This window comes from Alosa sapidissima, chromosome 8, assembly GCF_018492685.1.
Source record: "Alosa sapidissima isolate fAloSap1 chromosome 8, fAloSap1.pri, whole genome shotgun sequence".
NCBI classification, from domain to species: Eukaryota; Metazoa; Chordata; class Actinopteri; order Clupeiformes; family Clupeidae; genus Alosa; species Alosa sapidissima.
This window is the reverse complement of record NC_055964.1, coordinates 18218585-18243424: the sequence shown is the minus strand read 5'-3', so window position 1 is coordinate 18243424 and position 24840 is coordinate 18218585. Positions and strand designations below refer to the sequence as shown.

Sequence of the window (24840 nt, the reverse complement as noted above, 5' to 3'; positions counted from 1 at the left end):
GTTTTCTTTAGATATATCTTTTGTAGTTTTTTGTTGTTCTTTTGGACAACACAAAGATTTGAACACAGCAACGTGTGTTTATTGACCTCACATGCGGTTCCTGTATTAAAGATATTTGCATATTTTTGCAGAATCCACATGGCGTGACCCTATCAACACTGATGAATTTAGGCAGCCCTTACAAATATCCTTAAGACACAGATCATTTGGAGGCGTTCCAATGCAGTAACAAGTATTCACCAACTGGAGGTAAGAAGTTTTTGACTGACTGAGTAGGTGTAAATTGTGTTTGTCATCTAGGGTCCCCATTTCCAGTATAGTTGAATAGGCCTATTATCTAGCCTACTGTGTAGTTTTGGGATTAAGTCTTGTCTCTTTTACACCATGCATATCAGAGTCCAGATTACGCTGACATAAAGTTAAACCTGCAGACCACCAAGAACTCTGATCTATCTCTAAGTCTATTTAGGATCACCATAGTGTCCAGCCATGGAAGTCAGACTCTTGGATCAGCAGTCAGATTTTTACACTCCAGTAGGCTATAGCTGTCATCAGTCACCATGGTGACATTTAGGCACGAAGAACAGTTAATCTACCCTAAGGTGCTAATACCACAGTTGTTCAGAGATGGAGCTTCTGATATAATGTCAGAGATCAGCATTCACTCTTCTCAGCGGTAACCTCTACAGCCTACAGTAAACTATTCCTTGTTTAGTTAGCCTATGAAAGTCACATTGTGACAGAAAGTGCCAAGAGAAAAAGCACCTGATGTCCAAATAACCTACTCAAACAAAATTAGTGTTCCTCTTTTGTAACGGTCGCTGTGATTACAGGAGAGGAGATATTATTATCTAATCTGTTTCATTTACATTTATTGGGCCCATAAACATAAAATATCAACAAAGTTATTGCTTTCCTTGTTTGGATTTAGTTCTGTTATTGTAGAGGGGGTTAATTCATGAAAAACAAGGAACAACTAACCTGCAGTTACACCAGAGAGGGTTCAAGCGGAGGATCTTTGGTTACACTGCATAAGGTCATAAGATAGTTCATTTTCAACATAAAAAAAAGAACTGAGTTGAGTGTGTTTTTATGTGGACACTTCCTCAGTGCATGCCTGATGTCCGTCATGTTGAAACGAGTTGACCACCAGTTTAATAAATTGATGGGAGACATTACAACCTTGGCAGTAGCTGTATTGCACCATAAAACTCCTGCAACTGGAAGTAAATTATTTATTTATTTTTTCAAATGAAGCCATCAAAGTGTGTGAGAAAGAACGTCTTGGAGAAATCAGGAGTTGTATGTGAAGATGAGGAGGGACTATAGAATAGCTTTTTAAAAGTTATCAATTAATTTTGGTAGTCTATCTGCCTCAGTGTAATGTGTGTGTATCACAGTCTGATGGGGCTTCAAAGTGTTCTGAGGCAATTATGCATTCACTCAGATGGGAGTGAGACTGCAGATGGAGATGATGACTGTGATCAAATATGGGCCAGCAGTCAAATATTTTCTCACTATGTTAAAGAAAGACTGTGAAAGTGAGGACCAGAAACCCACAAAGAATTCGGGGGGGTGGGGGGGTATTGTTCAGTTCAGACTCTGGCCGGCATATGTTGAACTGCACACAAAGCTTTACTTTAAACCCAGAGAACATTTGTTTCAGATTTGGGTTCGGTGAAAATGACTGTCATTTGTGCTGCAGTAGTGGTGCATAAAAATATGCATAACTTGTTTTTGTTTTTGGAGGATTAGTCTAGAATATACAGTACATTTTATTTGTGCAGCTGTTTGTCCATGTGAGTGTGTGTTTTGAGGGAGAAAGCCCGATGGGAGAGAGTGCTCCTTACTTATAAGAGGAGCAACTATAGTTTCTGGAGGCAAAAGAGAGCTTAATCTCTTGCAACTCTTTGCTGAGGTATTATATGAAGCCCTTCTGGGTTGGATGATTCAGCATTTTTGTGCCACCCTGTGCTCTGTCTAGGCTCTCCGCTGACAGATGGGCAGTGTGACTGACATATTGCCTTTGTTATTTTAATGGAGCTCCTTGAAGGAATCCTCCATGTGCCAAACTGCCACGGGCTCCTGCCTGTAACCTGTGGCTCCGGAAAAAAAACCCACAAAGGCAGAAGCCACAGCTGCTCACAGAGCAGGCCAGAGCAATCAAACTCCGACGTCCTACAGTCAGTTCCTGTGTCAGACAGAAAATGGAGGAAGGCAGCTACTCCCTGTCAATCATTCTGAGATTAAATCTTAATGTAAAATCCAATTAGTGGATCTACTGCCCCACAAAATGAAAAAGAACCCCAACCAGCTATTTTTAAAAGGTAAATATTTGCTTCATCTGCCTCCTTGTTTCCACGTGCAGTAATCTTGCCTGTGCTCCCTGCCCCAGCTCCTTTGTAGAGGCTTTTTCTCCTAGCTCCCTCCCCCTCTCCCACCGACCCTTAGCTCACAATGAGCACTCTTTGTGGGCAACCCTGTAACCGAATGCCAGCTGCTTCCTCATTGGCTGAGCCCGAGCCCCCTCTGCCTTTTCCCAGCGCATATGCATGAGGTTAGCGCCTGCCTGTGTCTCTGCAGCTGCCTGTTCCAGAGCGAGAGAGAACAAGAGAAAGAGAGTGGGAGAGAACGAGAGTAAGAGAGGAAGAGAGAGAGGGAGAAACAACAGATGAGAGCGAGAGAGAGAGAGGGAGAGAAAGCGAAAGAAAGTGAGTGAGCACGAGAGAGAAGGCACTGTGAACGGGAGCAGTCGAAGGCTCCAGCCATGGCAGTGTTGTGTGTGTTGGGGAGGCGATGAGAGGAGGCAGCCATGGCTATGTCACTGAGCGCGGACGATGAGGATTACGACTCCGACAGCACAGAGCAGGTCAGCGTCCGTACACACACACACACACTCACACATAGCAACCCTCTCGGGTTTCGTAGCCGCATGCCTTTATAACAGGCAACTAATGCCCATGTTGGTGTGAATGCTTGCCTGCATTCGCTTTCCCACTTCCTCTTTCCTCTTCATGGTTCTCTTCCCAGCAATGTTTTTTTCTCTCTCTCTTCATTCCTTGGTCTTCCTATCCTTTGGAGAGGAAGTCATGGAGGCATTGTGAGCATGGCTTTCTCTGCTGTGTTCTGGAAAGATATCTCAATAGAGAGGTAGAGAGGGGGAGAGAGAGAGAGAGAAAAAGAGAGAAAAGAAGGTGAATGACAGGGAGAGCAGGGCTCCTAAGAAAGGAAAGCGAGGAAGAATCTGGGCTACGGCTGTTGTTTGTTAGCTATGTGTGTCACTTATAGCAGAGAGCCAGGCAGCCAGAATGCTTTACATTGCTCGTCTCTGCCGCTGTTGCTTGAGGCTGGATTTTGACCGTTCTGTGTGATTTTGTCTGCTAGTCCAGGTTTATCGTTTCTCCATTTCCAATCACTTTGGAGGTTTTAATGCAGACACACACACTCATAGAAACACAGAAACACACACACACACACACACACACACACATGTGAACTGGCATACACCGAAGGTCATTTGCTTCATGGAACTGTATTTTGATCACCATATCTCTGCTTTCATGGTAGATGTATCCTGTTCTGGCCGTGTGTGTGTGTGTGTGTGTGTGTGTTTGTGTGTGTGTGTGTGTGTGTGTGTGTGTGTGTGTGTTTATCACTAGGGTACATGAGTATTTCTTTCATTTCCATTTCCCTGGAAGAGAGGGGAGAGAGGTACAGTAAATGGGCAAACAACGTGACACAACATGTGTGTTCTCTCTCTGTTCATCTCTCCCTGTCTCTATCTCACATATGGACTTGAGTCACACGGTAACTGTATTTCTTGATCGTGATGAGGAGGAGGTTTGTGTGATTGGCTTTTCATCATTATTTCACATATATGTAGGTAATAAATGTTATTGGTATATACACCTGTATATTACCTATAGAATGCATGTGTAAGGGGTCTTCAGTAACTGTACTGGTCCTATACTGGATATATCGCATATAAACAAACAGGTTATTTAAAGATCTGATGCCAGATTCTGTACAGTTGTTACTGCTGATAACGGAGCATTAAATCACGCGGCTCTGAAAAGTCAGAAAGAAGGTTCTCATGGCATGTTTTATTTACACAAGAACACTCATGTTGTTATGTAGAGATGAAGACTAAGAAGAGCTAAGAGCATATTCTGATAGGCTATTGACGCATTTGCCTGCTTTGTTCTTGGAGGTTTGGTATTTGGGCTAGATTTGTTAAATCCCAAATGTAGGCATTCTCCTTGGTTAAAGGGCATTACATATGACACAGAAAGACTGTCTTTATGCCAGTGGCCAGCTCTTTATGTGCCTTCAGACCAACACACCTTTTCATAGTGGTTTGTTTATAAGCAGCTGCACAATCATACAAGTGTTACCCACAAGACACACACACCCACCACAATCAAGGAAACCTGCACTCACTCATCACTCTTTCCCCTTCCTTCTGTCCTCCTTTCTTGGTTTCTCTTCCTCTCTATTTTCTCTCTCTCTCTATCTCTCTCTCTCTCACACACATTCACACTCACACTTACAAGTAGATACATATGCTTTTGAGGCACATATGTTACAAATATATACTCACAGGAACAGATGGTATTTCTTTAACACACATATACATACACATAGCCAAAGACACACACACATACACACACACACACACACACACACACACACACACACACACACACACACACACACACACACACACACACACACACACACATAGATTCAAGGATTGTGTTCTTGTTGCCCCTCCTAATGTATGAATGTGTATTTTAACCCCTGTGTGCCTGCTGCTTCTGTATGTCAGGAGAGCATATTTGTGGTGCGCTGTGTCTTTAAGACGGGTCTGTGTTTGCTCTTTGGGATGGGGGGAGGGGAGAAGAGTGGAGAGAGGGAATGAGGAACAATGAGGGCGCTTCTGAGAGTGGGGCTCCTCCGGCACAGCAAGGATAAACTCCAGGCAGGTTAAACCAGTGCTTCCAACTCTGGCCTCGCATGCTATTAGCATGTTAGCATGTGTGTCTGTGAAAACAAAACATTGTGTCTGCCTGCACCGAATGTCTGGAAGTGTTGTCTTTTATAATAAAATAAAAAACCAAAAGGTATCAATATCACAACTGTACAAATGAGAATTGAGAATTGGATTGGTTCATGGCATTCATTTGTAGCAATCTACAATATCCTTGCAGAATAGGGGGTCAATCTCAGCCTCTTGAATATTGTCTGTACGTTTATATTTCCACTGCTGTGACTTGAGATTGACAAAAACATGGCTGATACACAGTAGCTCTACAGTACATTGCAACAATGAGGAGCGGGAAAAAAAACGGCACTTCAAAAACAAGAGAAAGAAACACATTCACTTGATTGAGTGTTGAGTCATGCCGCACACTGGATGACTCGCTTACATCAACCCACAACCTGACCATGTGTGAATTCCTGAAGCATTAGATTGTGGAGTTTTGGGAAATGTTGGTCAGTTGAGGGTGTGTGTGTTCCTGTAGTTTAGAACATGGGAGGCGAACTGCATTGTTCCGCACTCGCTGTCAAACACACACACACACACACACACACAAACACACACACTCTTGTGTATAATTTGACACGTCATTGGCTGCCAAGCATTAATAAAACCCATTAAGCTGTACCCCATATATTGCAACATGCATCAATGGGAAGCAACAGCTCCGTGACCCAGTGTTCACAAATGGGTTATTGTATTGGAACTCGGACTCCTCTACATGTGACTGTTCACACAGTCAACACAGCTTGGCTAAGAACATAGCAACTAAGGCCATTGTTCAAGAAACACTTGGCAGGGAGTAATGTGAGGGTGTAAAACCAGGTGCTCTTCAGTTTAGGGATCCTATTCACCTTACTTTTGTCCAGTTTTCATCTTCCGTCCATTCTGTCTAAATAATAACTAGAATATTCTTTAACTTATATTTATTTCGAAATGTTGACAATTCTGCACTCAATATGGATATTTTTATATTATACATGACTGACAGAAAAAATATAAGTTTACTTTTACATGACTTAGAATGCCTCAGGCACCGTCTACCATCACATTAAAAATCAATACGCAAATCAATGCAGCTTCGGCTGGAGATAGAAAACCGGATTTCTGAATACTGAAGTGTCATGCCGATGCCCATTGTTGGCTCACAAATATCGTGGATAAGTCTGGCCCTGATAAAGCCCATAATGGCTTAAATGTGTACGCATGTTTTCATTTAATAGCCATGTGATGATAAAGTCTTTTGAAATCTACTACTCTCTCAAGTGCCTTCGATTTTTGGAGCACTGCTGAAGCCAGTGTAAGCACATGTGTGTTTTGGAATATGGCGATGTAATTGCATACCACACAGGTCTGCCAGCTAAGTGGTATATCTACGAAACGTCCCAAAAGTCTTTTAATGTGGAGGTGAGTCACCTTCCTCTTGCATGCCAGTCCTTACACTCACACAGGTAGCATCACACTGTCCCAGTGAGTCACACCTATCCCTCTGTGGCCTGAGGGGGCTTTGATACTGATGCGTCCTTAGCTACTATCTCATTGTGCAAACACAAAGGTTTACTCTAGCATCGGATCTGCTACATATTGTTCTCGGCCACAAATATCTGACTGCGGGGCCCTGAGAGCAGTGGTGTATGGGATAGCCAGCCGGGGCAGTGTGGTAAGACCCACAGAGGAAAACCTCAGATGGTGATTCACGTGTTTATGATGTAAATTGTTTTGGTGTGTTGAGGGATAGAAGAGACGATAGGTTTGGAGGTCTGCCTTTGTGGTTGGGGAGATATTTTGACTGTGTGGTGGGATGTTGCCAGTGTGAGCTAAGATATAGCTCAGGGCTAAATCAAATGTACAGTCACAGCAGTGGATGGTGGGCCCTGTAACATGAAGGTCAAAGGTCAACACCATTAGTGAGTTTGTTAGGAATTTGCCATTGCTGAGTTTGTTAGAGTTAGGAACGGCTTTCCCCCTAATTATTTGCCTCTGACTGCTACCCTTACTGGACAATGGAAAACTGACATTTAATTATTTTTCTGATCTCTTATAGGGCACACCTCTATGAGCTATTTAAGGCTTGGTGCTCTGTTCTTTAATATGTCAGAAACAGAGGGTTCACTGTTACATGTGAGATTACATAAATTGTACATAGTTTATAACATCAGGATAAAGTGTTAAACACAAGGTCTGTATGCTTAAAATTGAAATGGATGGTAATATACAGTGTACATAACTATATGTAGTTATGCAGTCAAACAGTGTTTGACTTTGCACAGGTGTTCAGAGTTGATTTAGCACATAAATATATCCACACAGATAATAACTACTCTGATAAAGGTTTAATATCATGCAATGCAATGTTTACCTACCTGGTGATAAGACTTCTGTTACATCATGCAGCTTTCCAGTGGGCTATTTATTCCTGCTCCAGTGTTCTCAGAGAGCAGAGCTCTTGGGTTTCTCTATCTATCAGAGAAACTTAGAAAGATGACCTGCCTCTGGGTGCTAGAGGGCACATCAATTTAAACTCTGTGTGAGTGAGTGCACCCCTCAAAGGAAGAGTTTACATTAATCACTCATGGATTCAATAACTGTCTATCTTTTTGTGGATTTTTGATATTTTAACATTATTTATCTTCTGATGTGTTTGTCTACTGTTATCTGTAGTGGTGCTGATCGACTGGAAGTTTGAATTTCCCTTTGGGATTTCTGTCTAATCTAATCTAATCTAAAATTCATAAAAACTATAATATAAAGATGAAGGTGTAGCAAGGTTACTGAGTTGTGTTGTTTAGAATATATCACAACTGCTCATTTAAGCTGATACTCCAGTACTGATGAGCTCTGATGCAGACAGGGACTGAAGCATGGTTGCCTTTGACAACCAATATGATAGATGATTTCTAAATGCTGTAACAATATATAGCTTACCCTTTGAAATACATAATTCTGGTATTGTATGTATGCTACTCTAATTACACAATATGGTCATAGCTGTTTTGATCCGTGATTAGATGCTTCATGGTGGTTCAAGACTGAATTACATTTTGTGGTGAGATTCTTCACTGATTTCGGAAAACACATCAAGAATAGCTGTGAAACAAGCACTAAATTGTACTTATAAGGCTGTTAACCCAATTTAAACAAGGTAATATTTCATTCAGCAGTTTGACTTTAAAATTGCTGCCATTACAGTGCCAGTAGGATGTTGTTGCTCTGCAGAAAGGTCCAAAAACACAGCGTCTTTTTACAGCTGTTTGGCTTGCCATCAGCCCTGGCAGCTTTTGCTTGTTAACATTTGGATGGGATTTGTCCTCAGTTGGACTAATATCTCGAGTTTAATTCAGAGTGCATGATGTGGCACGTCCGTTAATTGGTTTTCAGTTTGATCGTAGCGTGAGGCACATCCGACATGGAAGTTACTTAAAACAGTAACAGTAATTAATGTCAGCTTTTCACTGAACTCGGCAATTAAGTTCATCTGGAGAACCCAGCGGACTCTCCGCGCATCCTCTGAGGTAAAACATAATGATCGGTCTCTCCGGCAAACACTAAACCTCCAACTGCCCTGTTGTTCCCTTTTCCAAGGCAATAGAGTGCTTCCAGCAATGACAGACTGAACCCACAACACAACATGACCTGTCAGATATTTGCAATGGCGGATATTTTAAGGCAAGCTGGAGGGTGCACCCTTGGTCATCGCCGCAGCGGTAGAAGCCAGTTGCAGTGAATGACTACTGTGGAGGCAACACTGAAGAGTGGGGGAAAAAAAGCAGAGATGCTCAGAGATGGCATATGGGAATGTGCGATAATAAGAAGCTGGGTGTATTTATAATCACACTCGCTCCTTCATCTCGCCAGTGCAGTTCTGGTTCCCTTGAGGATGAGGGTAGATGCTTTTAGCTGCTCCTTCTCTTTCCTACTCATTTGCAGCTCATCCTTCAGAAAAATCTGCCTCAAGAGGAGGTGTGAAAAATCTTTGTGTTGATTCTCTGATCAGTCCTGGCCTTTTCTAAATATTATATGCACTTATAGCAGAAACACACTGATGAAGGTCTCCTCTGTTGTCCTTCATTTACTGATTGTTGTGTTCTGGTTTATAATACTGTGTTTTCCTGAATTATTTGCAGCACCCATATTCCCTTTTAAGTCAAACAAAGAATTTATCAATATTTATATATAATTCTAATTTACTATGTAGTCATGCACGTGCATGCACATGCATATGATTGTTGTCTGTGCACTGGGATTTCTGTTCAGAGAATTATGCACATTATAAACTGGCATTATTTCTGGACTGCTTAAAGTGGTGTCTGGAGAGGACCCCACTACATGCACAGTGCTTATGTGGTGATGATGCAACTTCTTGGCTCCCTTGCCCAAGTGTTAGGTTACTGGTCTGGGTTAGCAGAACACCCACGGGTGACTGGAATGGCATCGCCATTTGATTAGATACATTGCTGAGCTCGTCCACTGTGGGGCTTAAACGTGTGAAGTTGTACCCATCCTTTTGGTTGCTCAGTATTATTGTGTGTGTGTGTGTGTGTGTGTGTGTGTGTGTGTGTGTGTGTGTGTGTGTGTGTGCTGTCAAGGTGTGAACAGCAGCAAGGTAATTTTGCCAAGTATGAGAGTTCCCAGGGTATAGCTCTGCTGACTTGAAATGAGCTCTCAGCAACACACACACACACACACACACACACACACACACACACACACACACACACACACTCTGCTGACTGAAATGAGCTCTCAGCAACACACACACACACACACACACACACACACACACACACACACACACACACACACACAGAACTCCCAAAGTTGCATTATCAAAACCAGTTTGATATGGTTTTCCACCATGCTCGACATTCTTTCCCTCTGAAGCGTCTTCTCCAGGAACACTAATGTGTGCTCCAGCTAGACCTACATTATAAGGCCTCTTTGGAATTATAATCAGTCTAATCTAAATGTGTTGCAGGGTCCTTTAGGTCTAATGTAGGCCTCTGTGGTGCATTTGTTTGTCCTGCCCTTGGCAGACATGCTGGGAGTCATCTGTACTTCTGCTCCCCGTGGCCTACATGTAATCTCCCTGCGGAGGCTTAAATGAATGAAAGTAATGGAGAGAGAAAGAGAGAGAAAAAAAAGAGGGAGAGGGACGGAGAGGGAGAAAGAGAATGTGGGAACGAGAGGGAATGAGAGAGAGAGAGAGAGAGAGAGAGAGAGAGAGAGAGACGCCTTTGTGAGTCCCAGCTCTCTGCGTATCTCTCTTAATAAAATCCTGTGATTTAGAGGAGGCAGATTTCATTTGGGCAGGAATGCCACTGTGTGCTTGGCTTTGTGTTGTTTGTCTCTTGGTTATTGTGGTTTGTCTGTTCGGGGGCAAGCACTGGAATGCTCCTCTGGCCTCGAGCTCGTAACCCCAGGGTTTGTTCTCGGGAGGTTTGATCCCATCTCTCTTCATCGAAAACATGTGACACATGACCAGCAGGGAAATGCACACTTAGTACACATCTGACCCAAAGGCAAATGTAGTTTTAAACAAATGCTAAATTGGTACATGTTTGACACCAGGGTGTTCATAACTGAGATGTTCAAGAAAGGAGCAGCTGGTTTGCACTAAACATAGTTTAGGGGAACGGCTGTCACTGGAACATTGTAATTCTGATGGTCTGAAATCCCTGGCAAGCTAAGCGTCCATACCATGGCTCTGCACACTGGATTCTGCTGAAGCTCTTTGGGTCTCATTTTAGCCACCAGACCTGGAAGGCAACACATGGTAATGCGTGGTGATGCCAGTGCAACGTCTGCACTTCTTCACGCTCACTTTTTATACCGTAGCTTTACAGTAGTTGACTGTAGTTTGTGCAGTAGGAAGTACAGAATGTCAATGGGCAAATGCTCTCCATTCTTCCCTGAGCTGACCTTGTTGCAGTGGAGGATTGAACCTACATATTTTGTGCTGACGAGGAAATATAAGACTGATCCTGGAGCTCTTTCAAAAAGATGTTTTTTTTTTTTCTTCTTCATTCTGGAAATGCTGATTCTCCCTTATGTGTGGTACTGCAGTGCGGTGAGACTGGACTGAATGTTTTGTGTGTGTTTGTCTGTCTGTGTGTGTGTGTGTGTGTGTGTGTGTGTGTGTGTGTGTGTGTGTGTGGTGTTCAAAGATGGCTGTCCTTGTGGTGCTCCAGGGCACACAACAGAGTACAGCAGCCTTCAGGACCAAGCACAAAATCATCAAGAAGCAAACCTGCTTCAAAAGGATTCATTCTGAACATCTATGAAACACATGCACACACACACACATACACACATACACACACACACACACACACACACACACATTCATACATACATACATGCACGCACATGCAAGCACACCTTCTCCATTAAATTGCCCTCACCAATTACGCCAATCTTTTCATGATTTTATTCCAACCATCTATTGCTCTGCAAAAATGATCCGTTGCTATGGAAACAGATTTCTCTGGCAGCAAGTACTGCTCGCCCGTTCTCCACCTCAGATATTTTCTTCAATTTTTCTCTCTCTTTCTCTTTCTCTCTCTCTCGCTCATCCCCCATTTGTATGCTCATCCCCTCCTCTCTCTCTTTCTGTTTCACTCTTTCTCACTGAAGGCATGCTTGTTTTTGTAACTTGAGATTCCTTTAGCGTTTTCCATGTGTTTACAGTACACTTAGGTCCAGGCGGAGGCTCATTCGGAAGAAAGCTCTGCTCTTGTGTCTCAGTGACACTGTGCCCGCAGGCAACTATCAATGAAGCTAGAATTGACCTCGAGGGGTCGATAGGGTTGGCAAATCTTTAATTTCGGCATTCGCGTACTCTCCTTGCATTCTTGGACATGTAACAGTCCTCAGGCACTGCAGCATATCACGTTACCATCAGTCTCTCTTCAGTGCATATCCACATCTCTCCGTCCTTTCCAGCTCAGCTGCATGTTATGCTGTGTGCGTTCTCTCTGCGTGCTCTCTGCGTGCTCTCTGACAGGTGATGTCTGTCAGCAGCTTTCTCCTCTTTTACTTCAAAGCTGGAGGGTTGCAGTTTGAGGTCGCAGCAGAACATCAAGTTTCTGAAAATATAAAGAGAGATGATGTGTTTTTAAATCCACGTCTTGGTTTTTTTTCCCCCTTTTCTCTTCTCTTTTCTGTCTCCACAGCAGCGCCCTCCTCCTAATCGGCCGAAACCCAAGATGGCCACGGCGGCATCCGCATCGCTCTCCACGCCGGGGTCGGCGGGGGTCAAACTGCCATCCAACCGCAGCGCCTCGGGCGCCCGGCGGAGACGCACGCGCTGCAGGAAGTGCGAGGCGTGCGTGCGGACGGAGTGCGGCGAGTGCCACTTTTGCAAAGACATGAAGAAGTTCGGCGGGCCCGGGCGCATGAAGCAGTCGTGTATCATGAGGCAGTGCATCGCGGTGAGTCCCTCTGGGTCTCCTGCAAGACATGGAAGATGTAGAGCAGAGTACCAATAATGACGAGATCAGGATTACTCATGCTTAATGGGACAATACATAGCCTCTGTTTTGATATTTATACGTGTGTTTATATGTATATAAACGATGACTATGTTTATCAATCTTAAAATATACATATAGGATGCTATAAAGATGTGGGGTAAAAGTAAGAGTGTCTTAATTCTAACAGTAAGAGTGGGGTTTGCGTAACGTTTCACTGAAGTTCTTATGAAACTCTTACTTGTCACTTGATGGTCTGTGGTGTCAGGTGTCATGCTGCGCAGTGCTGTGCCCGTGTGTGCTGCCGTCCCTGGCATGTCGACTCACATGTTTGCTTGTTTGCTTGTTTGCTTTGCAGCCGGTCTTGCCGCACACAGCCGTGTGTGTGGTGTGCGGTGAGGCGGGGAAGGAGGACACGCTGGACGAGGAGGAAGAGAAGTTCAACGCCATGCTCATGGAGTGCTCCATCTGCAACGAGATTGTTCACCCCAACTGCCTGAAGGTCAGGTGGCCCAAAAAACCCTGCAGACACATACAGCTTCAGGCAGCCATTTTGAGGGCCCGACACCTTAAACCCCCTTTCACACGGAGCCCCAGGCTGTTCCACTGCACTAAACACTAACCACAAACACTAACTATAAACCCTCATGTTGATCAGAGAGCCAACATTTTCACATGAGATTCTGTCAAAACAAGGTCAAAACAATCTGATATCTAAATAGATATTCTTGGATCTTTTATTCTTCATTTCAGGAGCTCTATCGATGATGAGACTCAACATCGATAGAGATCCTGAAATAAAGAATGAAAGTAATAATAGTTTCTCAGTGTTATTGAAAACGTCATTGTAAATGTTGGTTGTTGGATCACGGAAGTACAAACAGACGCACACACTAAGAGAGTGATGAATGTGTGAGGGAGCGGAGATATGTTTGAATTTCCTGTTGATTTTAGATAAAACAGGGAGCAAATTTGGATCTCCTCTTGCCATCACATTCCAGGCAGCCTTGAGCTAGCATTGATTCCATCAAAGAGATACTTGTGTCTTTACTGCGTGTCATGTGCAAACACACATGCAAATTGGCCCAGTTGGCTGCTGAGCGTGTGAACAGTTATGCATGCTGGAATCCTGGAGTGAAGACTTTATAAGATAAGAGATAAGACAGGATATTTGTCATAATTTCGCTTGAAGGTTAGTTGTGGGCTGTATATTGTATTTTGTTACATTGTGTTTGTGTGTGTGCTGCACATGATGTACAGTATGGGTTTTTGCATAGTTTTTACAGCATTGTTAGAGAGAGTGAATGTGTGAGTGTGAGTGTGTGGGCGTGTATAACACAAGCACACCCAGTTCCCTTTTTAAGCAGCTTTGTGGTGAGCTCGCTTAGCTTACCAAACTCAGTCTTCTCTGACTGGTTCCTCTGTGGCTCTCCCCTGCACTTTTGTCACTCTTTTTCAATCATTCTATCTTTTTCTCTCTCTCTTTGTGTCTGTCCATCATAGGTGAAGGATGTGGCCGGAGTGGTGAATGACGAGCTACCCAACTGCTGGGAATGCCCTAAATGCAATTACGCTGGGAAAACAGGAAAAGTAAGTATCTGAGGAATATGGATATGTGTGTGTGTGTGTGTGTGTGTGTGTGTGTGTGTGTGTGTGTGTGTGTGTATGTGTGAGCAGACATGTGCACTCTGTATGTAGTTGTATTTGTATGCAGTTGTTGTAGCTGTGCAGTGACTTGACATAAAGTTCAATAGTGTCACATGAAGAGCAGTGAAACTTGCATTTCAGCATTGTTGGTCTGCGGTATTGGTTAATTAATACAGTTCTGTAGGTTGTGAAGACAAAATTTTTCATGTCTCTTAGTAGATGTGTTTCCTGTTTTCTTTTCTCATGATCTCAAGCTGAAAACTGAATTTAGCCCTGTTTAGTTCCTGTGTTGATCACATGACTCCCATATCTGTCTCACTTTCTTTCTCTCTCTCATACAAGCACACTCTGGTCACACACTAACATGCATTACAATGTAGTTTCCAGTCTGTTGCAGTGTGTGCTCTCTGCAGTGTTATTAGAATGATTCTGGATCTGAGCGGTTTATGTCAGATGTGGGCAGCTGTAGAATTTCAGATGGATCAAAGGCAGTGTGACATTCAGGACTCATTTTGTATAGTATTCAGACAACATCACGTTTTGCCATCCATGAGAGTAAATATAAAAATGTTTGGTCACTGATTTAGAGCTGTACTTGGATGCCTGTGCATGTGTTTGGTTGTCATGTTCTAAAAGAAATGTGTGTATGCTTTTTGCATGCATCTGCCCATTAGTTATCCTGAATGACCGCATCTAATAAGCATAAGGTATAAAGTTGTCTCCCCCCTCTCCCCCCGTTTCCGCCTTTTGGTCGTCAAGCAAAAACGGGGACCAGGGTTCAAATACGCATCCAACCTGCCGGGCTCGTTGCTGCGGGAGCAGAGGCTGGGCCGTGAGGCGCGAGACGACGGCGACCAGACCCCCTCGGCCTCCTCCGCCGGAGCCGGAGTCGGAATCGCCCTCGGGGCCAGCGGAGTCAGCCCTGCGGGATCTCTGGGTGGATCGACGCCTGGGTCCGCCGCCATCTCCTCCTCCCTGGGCCTGAAGCGGAAGAGCGACCGCGACGAGCCGCCCCGACTGCGGCCGGACGAATCCTCGGGTCCACCCACCAGTCGCCTGCCCCCGCTGCTCACGCCCAGCGGCCTGCCGCGCCCGCGGCCCGAGATCCCGGCCTTCCTCCGGAAGAAGCGGAAGCTGTTTGAAGACGACGATGAAGAGGAGCAGCAGGAGGAGGCCAACGCCAGGAGGAAGGTGAGGAGATGGAGATGTTCCCATACATGAAAATGATGAAATTGCATAACACCTGCTGATACTCATGAAGTGCTAAGCACACACACACACACACACACACACACACACACACACACACACACACACACTGAAAGGGATGGTAATTCATACAGTTTAGTATTTTAATTAAAATTACAACTCAATTCAATCAATCAAACAATTCAAACAATCAATCAATCAATCAATCAGTCAGCTGAGGATTTGATGTAGTACATTTCTAAGTGAATTGTATGTATTGACTGTATGTGTTTCCTTTCATTTATAGAAGAAATCCTGGAGAGATGATCCTCTGATCCCAAAATTCTCTCAGGTCAAGAAAGAGGAGGAGGAAGAAGAGGAGGAGGAAGAGGAGGAGGAAGAGCGGTCTGAGAGAGAACAAGACGAGGAGGAAGAAGAGGAAGACGACAAGCACACGGTGAAACGCTTGTCCAGAGCAAACGAGGGCCGGTGCAGTCGGCTGAAGCAGGAGGAGGACGACGGGGAGGAGGAAGACGAGGAGCAAGACGAGGAGGAAGAGCGCAGCAGCCGCCGGAGCGAGCGCAGCCGCAGCCCCGGGCCTCTCCGAGCCACGCCCGCCTCGCTGGAGAGCGACCAGTCGCTGGGCAGTTCCCCGCGGGCCGGACCCAGCAGCGAGGGCGGCGGCAGCGGGGACGGAGGACCGGAGAGGACGCCCCCGACCCGCACGTCCCGTGGCTCCGCACACCCCCAGCCCCAACCCCAACCCCAGGCCCAGGCCCAGCCCCAGCCCCAGCCTCACCCCCCCGGCCACCAGCAGCAGCAACAGCATCAGCAGCAGGCCCGGAGGCGGCGTCGGCTGCCCAACCGCGAGCTGAGCAGCGAGCTGAGCAAGGAGCTGAACATGGAGATCCAGCGCACTGAGGACACGCTGGCCAACGAGAACCGCCAGCCCCTGCGGCACGACCCGGCCGACTCCGACCGCGACGACCACGAGGCCAGCGAGAACGAGGAGCCCAAGCGCCCTTACCGCAACGGCAACCCGCTGGCCGGCCTGAGAGACGGGCGCGGCGGAGGAGGTGGGGATCTGGATCGAGTCGGTGGCGGCGGCGGAGGAGGAGGAGGTGGCGGGGGTGAGAGGCCGCACCTGCGCGCCCGCGAGATGAACGGTACGCCGTGGGAGCTGCGTCACTTCTACGGCCCGCCGCAGATCACGCCGCTGGGCTTCAACCGCAGCTCGCCCGCCATCCGGCCTCTGCCCCCCCGCTCGCCGCCCAAGTGCATCCAGATGGAGCGGCACGTGATCCGGCCGCCACCCATCAGCCCGCCGCCTGAGCGCCTGCCGCTCGCCGACGGACGCAGCCATGTGGCCCAGCGCGAGCTCTGGTTGGCCATCTTTAGTCACATGAGCCACCGCGACTTGTGTGTCTGCATGCGCGTGTGCAAGACATGGAACCGCTGGTGAGGAAGTGTGCTGGGCTGGGTTGTGATGATTTGTGTGTGTGTGTGTGTGTGTGTGTGTGTGTGTAACTCAAAAGTTTGACTGTATATTCCCTGTCAAATATATCTGTCGGCTTCTTAATTTTCTGTCTCAAACCTCATTTGGCCAATAGCAGATCAGATGTCTCATCATGCCTATTACATTTCAGCTTTAAAATGCTCTACTTGTAGGTGAACTAAAATGCTTGGCAATGTGTAAGTTGATATTGTAATCTTTTAGCACCTCATCTGAATGACTACTCTGTGTGTGTGTGTGTGTGTGTGTGTGTGTGTGTGTGTGTGTGTGTGTGTGTGTGTGTGTGTTAGGTGTTGTGATAAGAGACTGTGGACACGTATTGACCTGAACCGCTGCAAATCCATCACTCCTCTGATGCTGAGTGGAATCGTGCGCCGACAGCCCGCCACTCTGGACCTCAGCTGGACCAACATCTCCAAGAAACAACTCAGCTGGCTCATCAACAGACTACCAGGTACAGCTCATAGACCTCAATGTACTGTACATGCACCAGGGATGGGCAAAAATACATCAAAATGTATTTTAAAATAAAATATCAAATAGGGCCTACCTTAATTTTAAGATCAAAATGAACTACAAATTATAGTAGCCACGACATGTATCAAAATAAAATACTGTATTTTTGTATTTTAAAAATATAAAAAATACTCTTTAAAGGCAGCATGAATCACTTTGCAAACCTTCCATATATGTCTATTTAATCTATTCCTTCATCAGTACACTGACAGTACACAGTACACTGTTGATTAAGTGGACAGTGTTTGAGAGCACACTACAACACATACCATAAATCTGCAAACAGTCAACAGATCAACTATACTCACCTGCCTGTTACATCTCATAGCCTGAATACTGTATCAGAGATGTATTCAAAGTCACAACTGAACTTGTCAAGTGGTACAAACTAACTAAACTATTGAGAGCCACAGAATGTGGGCTTAAAGCAATCCAATACAGTTTTATTACCTTCAAATAACAACTTCAAACTCATGGTACACTGACATATAGAGAATGAAGTCTTTGACATTGTCAATGCATGCCCAGAATGCTTGATATTGCTTTAGGTGATATATTGTGCAACTTTTTGAGCAGGTCAGCCACACAACCGGTTCCATGTGTTCTGATTGGATGTTACATGTTAATTTGCCCACTGAAAGTTCTCAAGAAAAATAATTTGGCCAATATCAAAGGGAACGTGCCAGAACAACAATACTCAGGAACATTGCCCAGCAACATTGCTCAGAAAGGTGCCTTGTGTATCATCAGCTTTTGAAGACACATGCACACTACAGTCAAAGTTGTTCCAAAGTTCTACCAAAAACAGGCAAACTTATAAGTGTGGGTGAGCAAGTAACCATGTGGTTGAGTGAGTGGGTTGGTGTGAGAGAGGGAGTGTATTATGTGTGTCAAAGACGTAGGTTTGCATATGGACCATAGGGTCATGTCCACTCCATACCAATATTTTAGGATGACGGAATTGCCCCTACCAATATTTCAGCAAACTCATTCTTATTGTTTTGTTGTGAAGTCGTATTCATTCAAACGTGTCCTCATAAAGTCTACATCTCCAGGACAACCAGTTTATGTCCAAACCCAAGCCCTTGGTTTGTGTGAACAACCAACACGTTACTCATCTTGCACTGTATCATCTTCCTGAATCTCAATATTCTGATCACCATAAGTCTTTGCGGCTACATTCATTGTTTTGCACTTTTATGATGTCATCACATCACCAAAAGTATTGATTTTATGAAAGATATTTGGCAGTATTTATCATCTACAAAAATACTTTTGATACAAAATACACAGCCATTTTCTTCAACCCAATAAAATACAAATTACAAAATAGTATTTTGTATTTGAAATACGTATTTTAAATACATGTATCATAAATACAACCCCATCCCTGCTTGCAGCCATACATGTTTGTGTGATGATACATTTTTTAATACTGCTTTGTCAGACAAATACGCTCTTTTAAATATTAGCATCTATTTATATCTATAAATAATCTATAATCAGATGAAATAAACAACATGTGCAATGCCTGAGTGTGTTATGGTGAACTTGCTGCTACGCTGTCTATCTTTCTGTATCTGCACCATCTGTCTATCTCTATGCATGTTAGTAGATCTAATTGTGTGTGTGTGTGTGTGTGTGTGTGTGATAAGGTCTGAGAGTGCTGCTGCTGTCGGGCTGCTCGTGGGTGGCCGTGTCTGCTCTGTGCACCTCGTCCTGTCCGCTGCTCAGGACTCTGGACGTCCAGTGGGTGGAGGGCCTCAAGGACGCTCAGATGCGAGACCTGCTCTCCCCTCCCACCGACAACCGCCCAGGTACCTCCCCACAACCACTACACCACTGCAGACCAGACCTGCCCCAACATGGCAGTGCTGAATATGTAAAAGTCCTGAATATGTAAAGAAAAATATTAAACTATTAAACTTGTAAACTTTTAACATTTTAAATACATGCAAATGCTAAGCTAGAAGTGGATATTTATATGCATATTCTGTGTCAAACAACACCATTTTAAAACTATCAGTTACCTCCTATGCGTACAGATTATGTTACAAGTACATGAAAATATAATGAACTGCCATAACCATTATGCAATAATGCAGATGTGTTTTTGCTGCTGTGCTCTTGTAAGACCTGTTATGTAAAGTGCAGTAGACAGATAGAGGAAGGAGCGGAACACCTTGCCATTAATGTTGCCTCACCCTACAGTACACTCAACTCACATGCTGGCCAACTGGAGAGCCACAAAAACATGAAAAAATCAAGTGACCTACATACAAACTGTCTGTCTAACCTCAAGGAGCCCCTTTCAGCCGCCCAAGTAGGTGGCTGCTCAGAGGCACAAATATCTCTTCAGCAGACAGAAGACATGGAAAATGTCAAACAAGCCATGTAGATGCAGCTTTATCAGTTGAGTGCTCTGGACAGTAAAGGAAGTTGAGAATGGTAAAGCTGCACTGATTAGCAAACTGCAGAGACTGCAGGGAGAACTAGCTGAAGCAGCAATACAGCGGTGCCCCAGCTGGTCTGTCTGGTCCGTGTGTGAGTCAAGCTGCATAAGTGTAGTGGGTTTGAAAATCAGTGGAAACTGTAACCCTGCATTGAAATGGTTGATATGTGGCCAAATAGAAAGCCGCAGAGAGTTGCAAACGTTTAGTGACCTACATACAAATTGTCAAACCAACCCCAGAGACCCACAGAGGAACATAACCAACGTGCCAACACTGATCTTCTACTGACTCAGACTGAAACTCACTTCCAAATGTGGCAGAAAATACTTTGGCACAAAACTGCCCTCTGGTGGATACACTGTGCATAGCACTGGACCCGAATCTCCTTCCATATATGACATTTGACCACTGGTATGAAGCTCAGTAAGCTTTCTTTTAGGATGAGAGGGACAAATCCCCATACTGGAGTTGTCTATTGTTGCAAACTTCAAGAATGGTGAAAACAGTCATCAACATTTGCAATCACAATTTTGTTACTTAAATAAACATTAAAGGATTTCTTTTTTTAAGTCCCTGGTGACACTCTCCTCAATTCAGTGTGAATGGTTGTATCTTTTAGAATCCTTTCAGTTTGGGGCAACATGACCTAAATGGTAGAGTTTCTGTCCGTATAATAAAAAAAAAAAACGTCAGAATCGGAGGGTTCATTCTGTGTATTAGAATACGTTGACTGTTTTTGTTGAGTTCCTTCGTCAGGAGTTTGACTGGTGTTGTGACACACTGTGCTACATCGTGTGCCTGCAGGTCAGATGGACACACGCAGTAAGCTGAGGAACATAGTGGACCTTCGTCTGGCGGGCCTGGACATCACAGACAGCTCCCTGCGGCTCATCATCAAGAGCATGCCCCTGCTGTCCCGTCTGGACCTCAGCTACTGCAACCACATCAACGACCAGTCCATCAACCTGCTCACCGCCGCTGGTACCACCACCAGAGACTCCCTCGCAGAGGTCAACCTGTCAGGTAAACACACTCACTCTCTCTCTTACACACATACTGTACATACCCATACATACACATATACATAAACACATGCACACACACACACACACACACACACACACACACACACACACACCCACACACACACACACACACAACAAAGAAACACCAGTAGAAAGAGAAATTTTGTGCAAGTGTGTGAATCTCTTTTGTGCCAGTGCTAGAAGAATCCACAGCCTCAAAATCATAGCTGCATAACACACACACACACACACACACACACACACACACACACACACATCCATTTATTGATAAGTTAGGTCTTATAAAAATGGACTATTAATGTTCAAATCCTTTATGTCATGAATGTAAACGTTTTTGTTTTCTCTCCCTCTTCTACACTCCACCGTTGTCTCTACGTGGCATGGTCCTCTGACAGTGTGCAACCGAGTGACAGACCAATCGCTGTCCTACTTCAAGCGCTGTGGCAGCATCTGCCGGATCGATCTGCGGTTCTGCAAGCAAGTGACGAGACAGGCGTGCGAGCGCTTCATCGCCGAGATGTCCGTCAGTGTGCCGTTTGGCCTGCGCGAGGACAAGCTTCTTCAGAAGCTCAGCTAGTCTGTCACGTCCGGGGACATCATAGTAAACCTTCGAACATATGACAAACAAACCATAGGCCACCAAAACTCCTCCTCCACTTTGCACTAGAATTCATAAAGAAAAAAAGAAACACTTGCATATTTTGGGGGAATTCAGATTGTTTTGTTGTGTTTGGATTTGTTTTGTTTGTGGTCATTTGCTTGGAAGGGCAGGCCTCTCAGTGTGGATGGACAAGATAAGAGAAGCTATCGGATTGGGGAAAGTTAATATCCCACTAAGATAATGACGGATGCGGACAGTCACTGATACTCTTAACATGGCATTCACGCACACACTCACACACACACCTGTAAGTCCACGGGACCTGTAGCTGAGGAAAGCACAAGATCCCTCGGCAGGTCCCATCATGGAGGCAGGGTACCCCACCCCAGGCAGCAGTGGCTCTGTGCAGACAAACCCAGCATGACCGCGTTTGTCCTTCATGCCGATAAGGCAACTCGCCACCCTTTTTTGTACAAAAAGGAGAAAAAGAAAAACATGTTGTAAGATTTCAGGTTGTGTGAAATCATTTTTTTGTTGTTGTTGGGTTATTTTTGCTATGTTCAAAAGTTGCTTTTTTATAAATATATATATATATATATATATATATATATGAATATATACAGTATATAATGATAATAACGTAAACTCATTATTTTCTGTTGCCTCAGTATGTTCTTTTTGTTCTTCTCTGTATGTATACAGTATTGAATGCACTCCAGGACGGCCGTCTAAGGTCCTAACATTTGTCTTTTGAGACCACTCCTCTTTTTTCTCTCCTCGTCTGTTGCTTTCAAGGTTGTTCTAGTATATTCTGAGTGTCGTGCTCTAGCGTGTTCCAGTGTTGAGGTCTTATTTCAAAACAGTGCCATACGTCACATTACCCATCATGCTTAGCCTTCACACCCAATTGGAGTGTGTGTGTGTGTGTGTGTGTGTGTGTGCGTGCGTGTGCATACCCACACACTGCAGCCATGGCCCCTCAAGAGGCACTACATACATTCAAAGTGTTTCATCATAGGAAAATAGAAGTGTCTGGTATTCCTTAATTATGTAGCCATTCAGACGTGCTAAAAGGGGAACAGAGATTAATTGCTGAGTAAGGATGGGCTGTTTGACTGGACCTGTCCTGTCGTCATGTTGTTGGGGGTTTTGGGGGTTGCACTTATGTCAATACCCAATTAATATGTATGTCCTTGGCACTCAGTCAGACACAAATCCTATTCTTTTTTCCACCGTCTAGTTCAGGTTGTTGTCATGTAGCCCTGGGCTAACTAAGATGAATGCAGAGTTGGGTCACTTCAGATAGCAACATTATACAGCAGAGATTTAGATAATACTAAGCTATTATTTTAATGATTAAGAATTAAGTAACAATGATTATTGTTGTGATCATAATAATTATTATTATAATTTACTATAATAATGCTCTACATTTTTCTCAGGATATTCAGACCAGGGGAGCTAGTTTGTGCCATCGGTTCATTTTGTGTTTAAAAACCACTTTAAATTAAAGTTATACACACTTCCACACGCCACCATGTACATTTGGCTATTTATATTTGTAAATTCTTTAAAAAAGAAACTGATATGAATGTGATTAAATGTATATTTCTCTGATATTTTGTGTTTTTATTTGTATCATGCAGCTTTTCTACCTCTGCGAGCAGATGTTTAACAAAAACAAAAACAAAAACAAACAAAACGACTGAAATGAGAAATTTGAATACAATGACGAAAATAACCAAGACAAACTTTGCCAATATAATAGCGTTTTTGAGATATTAATGACTAAAATGATCACAGTTGTTGTAAGACAAGGTAATGAATTTATTTTTCATAAAGTTATTTGGATATAATTACTAAAATAAAAAAAATTAATTAAACATTCCAAAATACATAGACCATACACCATACCTTGCACACTATCTCCACAACACACACACACACACACACACACAAACACAACTCCCAAAGGGTAACTGCAATTGGAACAGTTTGCATGTGACATCGTTGAAATAGCAGCGGAGCCAGGAATGTGGTTTGAAGTGCACACAGTTCAAAAGGTTTCATCCAAAGGTTTTCACCCCATTGCAGATCTTAGAGCAGAAGCCAGAGCATTGAATTCAGTTCCAGTGGATCCAAACCATTAGAGCTGTCATGTATTGCACAACTACAAGAGCTACTGACTTCATGAAGCTTAGCATTAGAGCAAATGGAGGCCTTGGAGAAAGCACTTCAGTGCCTGGAGTTAGCACTTGTGCTCAGGTCCATGTGAAATCGCACCACATGGCTCAACTTTTTGCTTGAAGTGTGTTTAATGCATACTGTGGTGCATTTGTGCATGTTATGTAATGGTCTATTTTTTTTCTATTTGTATTATTGTGCCTTTCCACTAGGCCCTTTTCCCTCTACATAAATGGCAAGTCAGAGGACTAAAACACACGCACACAGACGTCACTGGCTTACCCAAAAATCATGCCCACAGTAAAGGTTTGACACCATCAATAGACATTCGTGTTTTAGCATTTTCAACATAGTTCATTACATATAGGACCAAGTCAAATTTGTTCATTGCCATTTTTGTTCAATGATAATTTCACTCTTGTAATAGGCTACTGTTTGGACAACCTAACAGCAAGGCCCCGTTAAAATGTTGATGTGTTCACCATGCAAACCTTTCTGAACATACTAAAGTGACCGGTGAGTTGTCATGCTGTCAGTCTACTGGTTAGACAACAAGAGTTTTCTTTTTCTCTCTCATAAGTCTAATCGACTCAGCCAAAAACCTACTCTTATGGTATGATGCAAACTCAATCACCCCACCTCATTTAAGAGAATCAAAAAAATAAGAAATAAAAAAACTGTATATATATTTTTCTTTAATTAATACAAGTCATATATTTCAACATTCAAAGCAAAAAATTAAAATATATAGATATATACATCTCATTATTAGTTATAATATGGAACACCATATGCAATCATACCACATTATTATGATTCTTTTTTTAGTTTCTTAATACAATTAAATCACCACTGGGGTGGGTTAGAAATGTGCAGTCACACCTGCATATATCTTTGATTTGTTAGTTCTGTGTGTGTCAGCACAGGTATATCAATGCATGAAAGGACACAAAAGAGAACATAACATATTAATCCTTTCCCTTTGGGAAAAAAAACCTCAGGAGTGCTGGAGAAGTACACGGATGGTGGGATTAAGGATTCACAGCCAAGCGAAAGGGCCAAACGGACGAGGGGCTGATATCTGGACCTTATCTGTGTAGCACCTGTGTTCCTTCGGTCACCGACGACCTGTCTCCTGCCTCAACTTGCGTCCCGTGGAATCTAAACGCTTGACACACGCTG

The 24840-nt window shown here is 43.9% G+C and overlaps 1 protein-coding gene across 4 annotated transcripts; it reads left to right on the top strand.

Moving 5' to 3' along the window:
- The first annotated feature begins 15 nt into the window (after positions 1-15).
- On the top strand, positions 16-23091 carry kdm2ba (lysine (K)-specific demethylase 2Ba). 4 transcript variants are annotated; one of them, XM_042102016.1, is made up of 10 exons: positions 16-249; positions 12214-12471; positions 12869-13012; positions 14014-14100; positions 14908-15348; positions 15653-16803; positions 17149-17312; positions 19030-19191; positions 20632-20850; positions 21269-23091. In XM_042102016.1, the coding sequence occupies exons 2-10, from the start codon at positions 12247-12249 to the stop codon at positions 21448-21450; spliced, it is 2775 nt and encodes a 924-aa protein (XP_041957950.1). In that variant the 5' UTR covers positions 16-249; positions 12214-12246; the 3' UTR covers positions 21451-23091. The 4 variants fall into 4 exon arrangements, with proteins under 4 accessions (XP_041957950.1, XP_041957949.1, XP_041957948.1 ...); XM_042102015.1 differs by lacking the exon at positions 16-249 and adding an exon at positions 2560-2869 and having other exon boundaries at positions 14917-15348; XM_042102014.1 differs by lacking the exon at positions 16-249 and adding an exon at positions 2561-2869 and having other exon boundaries at positions 12217-12471.
- Positions 23092-24840: the final 1749 nt, after the last annotated feature.